A 9,744-nucleotide genomic window follows, 5' to 3' on the forward strand; every position below is an offset into this window, starting at 1 on the left:
AAAGTTTCTACTACTCCATGCCTCTTTGAGAATACAAGGATCTTCTGTGCTTAGATATATGATATATCTGTCTCACATTGGCATATTTTCTGCATGTTATATCATTGGACCGGGCCACACATACAAATCTAAAGACCACTCCACATAATATCTAGTAGTAGTAGTAAGAAATTTCAGAGCATGCGGGGAGCCATGGTCCCGGCTCGCCCGCTGCCAGCCCCGTCACTGCTACCAACCTAACACTCTGCTTAGATATGAGGATTGGAGTCTTGGGCTCCAAGTGAATGATGCTTCCGGAAGAAGATTAGACGAGAGGCATGAGTTGTAGATGGGCCTCGAGGCCGGCTTGATGTGCCGACTTCCCGCGAGGTTGGAGTACAATCACTATTTATACTGAACTTTTTAACTTTGCATAGCTAATATAGTCACAAAATATATGTCATTTTGTTGATGCATCTTTCAACTTAGTAGCACTATCAAATATGACTACCCTTTGATCCATATTACTTGTTGCTAATTTAGTACAACTATGTACTAAATCAACGACAATTAATATAGATCTGAGGGAGTAGCATAATTGATAAGTAATCACGTCCGTATATAATAAAATGTTTATTTGTTATGCATTTTTGTCGTGCTAGACTAAAATGGCATTTTTTGCATTTTTGTTTCGTTGATTTAATTTGGATATAAGATTTCTTTTCTTTAAATGGCTCCACCGTAGGTCCAAGAAACGGTTGCATTACTTAAGACTCTTAAAGTATTTTGGTGCATTTATATGTGTCCTTGTTCATAGTATCCATAAATATCAATAATATTGGATATAGTCTTTTTAATTTCATAATCTACTAAATAACTTGGTAGACGTTTCTAGAGTACAAGACTATCAAATTGTAGGTGTGAGTAAATATAAATTGAAGAATGTATGACTTACACCTATTAACAAGTAGCTTCTTCTCAGTAGGGCCCAAGACAGGGTGGATGAGGAGGGACATACCCAAAAAGTAGAAAACGAAAAAACCAGACCAAAAAAACCAAAAACTTGAGATAAAAAAATGTAGCTGAAAACATCGGAAACCGGAAATAAAAAATAAACTAAACAAAAAGGAAATAAAAAAACAATAAATTTGTGCTTCATTTATTCTTGGAAAGCACATAAGTACATATTGTGTTTTATGCGGAAGCATAACTATGCTTCACGCAGAAGCACTTTTTCCTAAAGCAGAGAAGCACAATTTTTATGCTTCACGTGGAAACCAAATTGTGCTTCACTTTAGTGGAGGAAAGAAGAAATAGAAAAAAGAACAAAAAAGAAGGGGAAATATTACATGGCGACCGTTCGCCGGGGGCCAACCCCAGCAAACGATCTCCCAGTCATCGCACGAATCTCAGCGCAGAGAAAACTCCGCGTAGGATCACTAGAGTGGTTCGTCTTTCAACTGCTTCTGGTGAACCCGTGGTTTTTTTAAAAAAAAATCGCGAGGCGAGGGGCTAAACCCACGACCTCCTGTATGTGCGTGAGCGCCCAACACCACTGGACTCAGAGGAGATTTTATGAATGTTTTGTGTTCTAAATGCCACATATATTTTTCAATCACAAAAATCTCAAAAAAAAATTCATTTTCTCACATGGCAGTTTTATTTTTTATAGCATGGCATTTTTTAAGAGGATGTTATTTTTATTATTGAGAGATGACATTTTTATGTTTAATCGCATGAAAATATTATTACTGAGTGCATGTCATTTTTATTGACGATATGATGGCATTTTCATCAATAATAGAATGGCATTTTTATTATTGAGATATGACAAAGAAATACTGGCATGACAACTTTATTATTTAGCTCACGATATTTGTATTAACAATAGGATGGTTGTTTTTATCAATAATAGAATGTCATTTTCATTATTGAGAGAATGGTATTTTATTATAAATAGGAGGGCATTTTTTAATGTTTGAGATGGCATTTTTGAATGACATGATAGTTTTAGTTTTGGGGTGTTTCCATATGAAAAATTATCTAGAGGATGGTAGTTTTATAAAGTAGCACAACAATTGTTTTTCAAAGCATGACATTCTCTTAATTTATAAAAAAAATTCATGGCATTCTTATTCCGAGGACCGCTCCAGCCCACCTGCTTAAGCAAAACCCACACCAGAAAGTCCAAAATAAACCGCCCCATTCCCAAGTTTACTTTCTGTTAGAAGAGGAAACGTGTTCCTTGTATAGAATCTTCTCCACGAGCACGTTACAAACACTTGCTTCGTACATGGCTGTCAGCTGTTACAACTCCCAGAGCACAGGATCGCTAATTGTGTGTACTCCCTCTATCGTTTGACGTCCTGACTTCGGCGGCAGCGACAGCGACGCTAAATAAAGAAGCTGCGAATTCTTCTCCGGCGAGGTGATCTTCCCTATGATTGGTGATTGATTTGGGAACCAGTTTATTCAAGTGGGGATGTAGTGGTGACGGAGGCATCCTTGTGGTGGACATGTGTCCTCGGGTTTCGCCGTTCCGACGCCGTCTGCTTCAACGTGGGTGCAGAGCTTGGGAGGTAGTCCAGAAGCAGGTGCGGATTGTGGTCTGCATCGACAACATCTGGAAGACGGGACGTGTGCTGGGTTCGTGATTGACGGAGACAGGTATGGTTTCCTCCTTTAGCGTCTTACTCGTGGTGGGGTCCCAGATCTAGAGTTTAATGGGTGTCCAGGGTATTGTCCCATCTGATTCGTTCAACGACAATGACTTTACCTTTGATGAGCCAGTTTGGAGGTCCACAAAGTTGTATATCAGTGAAGAGCCACATCGAGCTCGGGAGAAGAGGTGATCCTTCTTTTTTTTTCTTCGATGGCTGCTGTGATGGTCTGAAAGGCAGATGGGCGTTGGTGTCAAGCTCAGAGACGTTATGTTGTATTACCATGCAAAAAGACACAAAAAAAAAACAATCCCCATTTTCATGTACATATTGGTCATTTTTGTACAGTCACATATGAAAATACATTACTACGTATTATAAGAATTCACACACACATAGTAACAAGTACCTCCGTCCGAAAATACTTGTCAGAGAAATGAATGTATCTAGATGTAGTTAATTCCGGACGGAGGGAGTATATGTGTATGGACACTTTTTCAGTTATTTACTTATTTTTTCAAGGCATAAAGATGGTATTTGACTATTTGAGTGTCAAGCTCCATGGAGCCCTACCCCCATTTGCCCTACTCAAAATAACTAAGAAATAATTCGGAGCACGACAAGGTATGCTTCACAGTTCAACTCACTATTTCTTTTTTACAGGAGGGAAACGCTTTCCTTGTATGTATAGAAAGAATATATCTAAGACATGTAAAAAAACAACAATGCGCACACCATAGTTGACAGCTGTTACAACTCCCAGAAGAATGGGTTGGTTTTTACAACAAGAAAAGGATGATCAAAAATTTGCGTCTCCCTCCACGGCGATCAAGTTCCCAAGGGCAGCTCCTTAGGGGATCCCCTAGATGCAAATGGAACCAAGCATCCCCGCCAAAGCAAACCTCTTTTGTGCCCGTGGAAGAAGCAGCCAGCCTTCCACCGGTATCATTTACGTACTTGGCAATTCTACATCCATAAGAACTATTCATCTGCAATTACATGACAAAGTAAGTAAAAAAGCTCGAAGATAAGCGGGTGGTGATTTCTGAAACCTGTTGGGTGTATAGACTACGGTCCTGCGCTTTACCTATACAGCCGGAATTTTTAGAAGAACGAGCGAGCAACAATACAGACATACGGAGATGACAACCCCCGCAACGAAATTCTGGTACAGGCGGTTGTTGTCTCTGCTGGGAATGAAGGCTGCCCTCAGCACGTTTGTGATCTCAAATACTCGGTATGATAGCTGCAGCATTGAGTGAGCATGGAATTAGCATGTTTGATGATTCGGTTTTGTGGAATGCGTCCGAGATCGGTAGACTTACCAAAAGATAGATTGATGTCGTTAGCATGAAGTTAAGCATCGGGTAGCCCGGTATGAAAGACAGAAGCCATTTGGGCTGCCCGTTTGGTACGCTAGACCTGCAAAAAGAAAAGAACCAGCTCTGAAAACGGATCCCACGTCTAGAAACCAGAGGCACGAGGCACCATAAGCAGAAACAGGGAGAATGGTAACAAATCCTACATGCACTTCAGTCAAAAGATATTCATCTGCTTTCAAGAATTCTAGGTGTTTCCATGGTTGGTATGGAAGTGTAGTATGGGGCAAAGCAAGAAACTCTCTGTTGTCGGCCAAGGACATTAGTGTTACACCGAGCAGGGTTAGATACAAGTTCAACTGTGATAGTTCCCATTTTGTCTAGTACTTAGTGGAGCTACCAACAGAATAACTACTAATGATGGTTTATCAGGCAGGAACAGCTGGATATCTAGTCGAGCATACCATTGAATATATTTCTGCTACATAAAAAAAAACTGAAGGTCTTAAAAGGCAGAGTTGAATGACTTGAACTTAATAAACTTTTAATATCTTAAAGGATACTTGTCACTGGACTACTGAACTGAGTCAACATTCAGTAATCAAAAGTAGAATCATCGTATGCTGAAACAGCTTAGTTCCATACCTGAGCCAAATGTGGATCTGAGAAATATAAGTCTCCAGTGTGACCTTGCCAAGCCAACTGTCAAATAAGATCTCAGTCTTAGCAATGGAGAAAGCAAAGGAATGGGAAAGACAAAATGCCTGAACAGTCCATATAAGGTGCTACAAACTTAGATGCTTACGCGAAAAGAGCCAAAGAAGCGCCCCTCAACTGTTGGGTGCAATTGCGTAGGCAAATGTATACACTGTAAGAAATAAGGCACTGTGTCAACTGCATGAAACATATGTCTGTCGCATGTCATATTGGTTATGATATCATTTTTTTTGTACATACGTGATAGGAATCCATGACGTGTAGGGATGGTACTTGTTGTACGTAATTTTGTCCAGCCTGTAGATATATTCATACCACAGATAGCCAGCCTGAAAGAACAGAAGTCCTAGTTAGTATAGCAATTGAGGTTAACACAGCAATGTTGACTAGTTGGTAACATCCACGCTAGCTGACATAAATAACAAGTCAGTGCATTTGTATGAGATGGTCATGTGACTTACCAGGACCGAAAGAGTCACGATGGTACCCTTGATCGACAATCTAACCTTAGTCTCAGATTCTTCCAGCTTCTCCATCCATCTTTCCACCTGTTCAGTATTTAAGGTTATATACTAGATTAATTTGGGATCAACAGAAGGAACAAATACATAAGACAATAACATCTAAGTCTATCATCATTACTGTTTATATCAGGAGAGACTCCACAGAGGAAGTAGCCTTAACAATATTGACTGTGTATGCATGCATAATGGAAGGAGAGAAATAGATATACATATCTGAAAACTTACATTAGGGTGGAAGTAGGCATAAATCATTCCAATAATCCAAATGTACCTATCAAGCCCAGAGCGGAAATGCCACTCATGCAATAAGGGTAAGTGTGACTTAGAAGGCTCTGGATCTTTATAGCCTACATTGGACAGAAAAAACAAAGATTAATACTCTGATCCATGACTGAGAAGAATATCCACAGAAAAATATATGGACAACTCACCAAGCAGGAACGTAAAGGGGGCCCACAAAATTTCGAATACCCCAGGAACTTCCCAAATCAAAATGACAGCCAAGAAGCAGCCAGCAATCTTAATAGCCATAACTGATGGTATCTCATTATACTTGTTAAACAGGCCAAGTGATGCGTACACCATAAGTGTAAATAGGGTGTGCATTGGGCAGATATAGTACAACATAAAATCATTGTCAAGGACAATGCAACAGAAAGCCACAAAGAAATTTAGCCTCCACATCATCTGCGTTAAAAGTGTATTTGTTGCCCATTAGTGTCTGACAGATGGTCCAAAAATCAAGAGAGTTAAATTTATCATACGAAGAAGCGATGAAGTTTGAGTTAGACTCGGCACCTGTGCAAATCTTGCAATGCTAAAATCTTTCTTGATATAATAGTACGAGAAATTCCCAAATCCAGTCATCCAAACATAGCAAGCAATGAAAACACGAATTGCATTGTATATTTCTGACGCGCCAAAATAGTGGTACATCAGAAAAAGGACCTGGAAAGGAAGATTGAATGATTATAAGTTTATAACATACTTACAGCCAGAATACAGCTACAAAAAACTTACAAAGGACAACAAGTCAACAACAGAAACGGTACGGAAATAATAGTATATATCTCCGTGGTATAAATTGCTGTAACATAAATGAGAAGACTATCCCGGAACTAGTTTGAATATGGAGTAGCAGACTGAGACAATAATGCAAACACTCTCTTGACTTTAATGCATAGTAAAACTTGGTCTTGCAATATAAGAGAAGTAGACTAGAAACAGTGAAGGCACTAATGAGCGCACTATGTACACAGCACATGGTGGAAATTTCACTAAATGAGCATCAAAGACATGCTTTGTGTTTCGTGATGCAAACTGAAAGGATGAATGGCGAAAAGGTGCATCGAAAATGGCATCACATGCAGAATCTCTCAATATCTCCAACTATAGATATGACTAAAATCGCATTTACCAGAAGAACTAAAGCAATGAAGTAAAATCACTAACCTGCATCCACCCTTTCCATTCCTCAGTTTGGTGGCGATTAAGATAGAGTATGGACTTTCCAGAAAATGCTGATTTCTCCTGGTGCTTCTTAAGTGAAGTAAGTGCTGATGCTATGATGAGAAGAATGTACAGAAACAGAAACAGATCTCTGTTGTAGTTCTGTCAAAAAAAAGGAACAAAGATTATGATACGAGCAAAAAAGAAGCATACAGGCGTACACTTAACAAGCATATATGGTTTTGTTTCGTATAATTCAGGTTTATCCCTACATAGTTGCTTATTACATGAGCACAATCATTAGTTTGGCAGAGTCAGCTTAGAAAATGTTGCAAGTACAAGCCACCATCTATTTGCAACAGGTTCCCAGATGATGGAAAGCTTAAAGTTGTTAGATACGAAAGCAAATATGTCACCTGCTTTGCTCTAGCTCACAGTATCTAACTTATTAATCATACCTAAACTAAAGCTAGGCCAGACAAACCATTACAGCTTGCAGGTATTAATTGCTGAAGGATGAATGCGGAAACAAGTCATGGCGGATCATGAAACCAGAAGTAACAATGACACTCCTCGGAGATACGAATAATATCCATACACTATTTTACACCTGCTACAGTTTATACCTACTCTACTGTATGATACAACATCCAAAATGCGTTAACAAGAGCAACATAGTTACCTTCTTGCTTTCTGGAAATATGTTTGTCCGGTCACAAATGTAAAAGTAAACCAGCACAATGCCAAATTCAGCCCTGCAAGATGGTTCATGGACACATAAGTTTCAATAGCTGATCTCTTAGCTGGAAACTCTAAACTGGGCGCAATTAATTCTGTAGGGTCTTACATGGCTCTCAGTACAGCACGGTTTTCAAGCAGAAAAGGCTCGTCCATTGTTATAAACCTACAAATCACATCATGACATAAGCAATTATCATTTGCATGTGTTATGAGAACTTGTAACCCAATAATATGCATCGTATTGTTTATTCACATGATACCGTATTAAATTGGCTTTGGTAGACATGTTCCGGAATTTTGCCGATGGTGATTTCAACTGGCCTCCTTCAATTAATATAGCCTTCTCATCTTCCTTGGAAGTTTTATTTTCCAAAGTAGCATCTGAGTGACTGCAGATGACAAAATAATGGATGATTAGGGCAAAGTTAGGATAGTAGTTGTTCAGCTTCTGATTAACAAAGTAAGTGTTGAATTATTTGAAGCAGCAGTATGCGGCTGGCAGTGGATATGTATATTTAATGACAGTAGCTCGAATCTAAGTTGTAAAGTTAACCAAAAGTAGATATTCTGCTGAGAGATCTTACACTTTCCCATGTAACGAAGATTTCTTGTACTCCAGGATCTCGGAGTAGACCCATGCAATGAGGACCGGGAAAAGACCAAGTAAAAATGACACCTGCAAGGAAGCAAAAAAACACCGTGCGTGTTACATAGGTCCATGGCAGCATTGAAAAATGGGCCTAGCTGCAATTAGCCCATGCAAACAACAGCATAGGACTAGGAAACAAAAAAGCTGGGCGTAAGTTTGGATTTGAGGACTTAAGTAGCACCCACAGCCAAATCCCTGTAAGCTTTGATCTATACTTTCGTCGGGGAAAGGCAGATCAATTCATATATCCCAGCACGATGAATTTGGCATGGTGGACTGTTTGCTTCAATGTTTTTGACCAAATAAGATCTGGAAAGCTTCGCTTATTCCATTTTTAATATCACAGCTCAAGTGCTGAACTCTAATTTTTCTTTTTTGCATAATTTTGTTCTGCTTTCTTGGATCATAACTGCGTGACACAATAAAAAAAAGACATTTGCGTCTCGATGTCATGCGTCATGTTGTGAAACTAAATCAGAGCCGGGCCAGCAAAGTCGTGAGGTAAGGACCGACTCACGTGACAGGCACACGAGACACCTTAGTGGGCACGTACTGAACTGAATTCAATTCTCCCTCAAGCCCTGTAGCAACCTTAAACCATGGCATTAAACTCGCAACCAGGCTGCTGACGTGCAGCACTGCGCTACGCATTCCTTGGGAATTCTGGTCGGCAGGAATCCAAGGGGTCCTGGTGCTTGCTTACACTTACACAGCAAATTCAGTAGGCGAACGAACACAAATTTCGGAGCTAACGGGCTAAAAATTTCGGGGCGAACAACTTGAGGAGGTTCCTGGTGCTTGCCTACACGCAACTAGTAGACGATATCGAGAGCGGAGGAGCTAAAATTGACTCCGCGGAGGCGCTTATCCCGCTCGGCGCGGCAGGAATTGCTTAAACAGGCACAAAATGAGACGAGGGATTGGACGAGCAGAGCAGAGAAGGTAATTGCGGTGCGGGTGGGGAAATCACCTGGCCGGGGGTGACGGGGCCGAAGACCTCCATGCCCGTCCCTCCCGCGCGAGATCCCGATCCCGATCCCAGCAGCGGCGCCGGCGGGCCGGTCAGATCCGGGAGAGGATTCTGTACCAGATCAGTCGTCAGCAGGCCATGCCCCTCGAGCAGGGCAGGAGAGCGAGTTGGACGGGGGAGGGAGACGGACGGCGAGGTCGCGGGCTAGGTGATGGGGATAGGGCTTATATATGTGTGGGGAGCGCAATGGCCGGAGGGAGTGGGATTGGGGTTGGGGTTGGCGTGGCGGAGGGTGGAGGGTGGAGGAGGAGGAGGAGGAGATCTGAAGCAACCCAGCGAACGACGGGGCGGTGGCTGGTCGCGGTCGGGCCGGACGGAAATGATGGGGAAAAGGGGCAGCGGCAGGGGGAGGGTTGGTCGACGACGGACGGGATGGTGGGTGGTTGCAAATGTTTGGTGCCAGACCCCGCCCCTTTTTCTTTGCTTTCATTTTATACTAGTACTCTGTTTAGTTTAGATTTTTGGACCCCGTCCTCGTGCTCCTTTTATATTTATAAAAAACAAAACACAGTACCATCACAGCTACACGAATACACTCGTCGCTATGAACGCACGCACATCCTACCTTTACAAGCACCTTTGAGAGATTGAGCCAATGTAGTATCTTGAGATTTTACAAAGTCACCGCAGGCGCATCATAGTCGACGGGGACGTCTTCTCCAACTGAACGAATATA

The 9,744-nt window shown here is 41.3% G+C and overlaps 1 protein-coding gene across 1 annotated transcript; it reads right to left on the reverse strand.

The window, feature by feature from the left end:
* Positions 1-3,244: 3,244 nt before the first annotated feature.
* LOC119349720 (protein REDUCED WALL ACETYLATION 3-like) lies at positions 3,245-9,438 on the reverse strand. Its single transcript, XM_037617809.1, has 16 exons — positions 9,009-9,438; positions 7,974-8,065; positions 7,650-7,778; positions 7,496-7,552; positions 7,331-7,403; positions 6,652-6,810; positions 5,998-6,147; positions 5,631-5,886; positions 5,425-5,546; positions 5,137-5,223; positions 4,916-5,004; positions 4,764-4,826; positions 4,604-4,660; positions 3,965-4,061; positions 3,727-3,885; positions 3,245-3,628 (listed from the first exon to the last, which is right to left on the reverse strand). Exons 1-15 carry the CDS (start codon positions 9,039-9,041, stop codon positions 3,727-3,729), a joined length of 1,623 nt encoding a protein of 540 aa, XP_037473706.1. The 5' UTR covers positions 9,042-9,438; the 3' UTR covers positions 3,245-3,628.
* Positions 9,439-9,744: the final 306 nt, after the last annotated feature.

Source organism: Triticum dicoccoides, chromosome 1B (genome assembly GCF_002162155.2).
Source record: "Triticum dicoccoides isolate Atlit2015 ecotype Zavitan chromosome 1B, WEW_v2.0, whole genome shotgun sequence".
Lineage (NCBI taxonomy): Eukaryota > Viridiplantae > Streptophyta > Magnoliopsida > Poales > Poaceae > Triticum > Triticum dicoccoides.

What these genes read in the sequence shown, in the direction of transcription:
- LOC119349720 (XM_037617809.1), bottom strand. Translation starts at nt 9,041, where the DNA reads ATGGAGGTCTTCGGCCCCGTCACCCCCGGCCAG. An exon ending in ACCAAAGCCAATTTAATACG is followed by an intron (nt 7,553 to 7,649) that starts GTATCATGTGAA and finishes TGTGATTTGTAG; the next exon opens with GTTTATAACAATGGACGAGC. An exon ending in GCATTGCAAGATTTGCACAG is followed by an intron (nt 5,887 to 5,997) that starts GTGCCGAGTCTA and finishes CTTTTAACGCAG; the next exon opens with ATGATGTGGAGGCTAAATTT.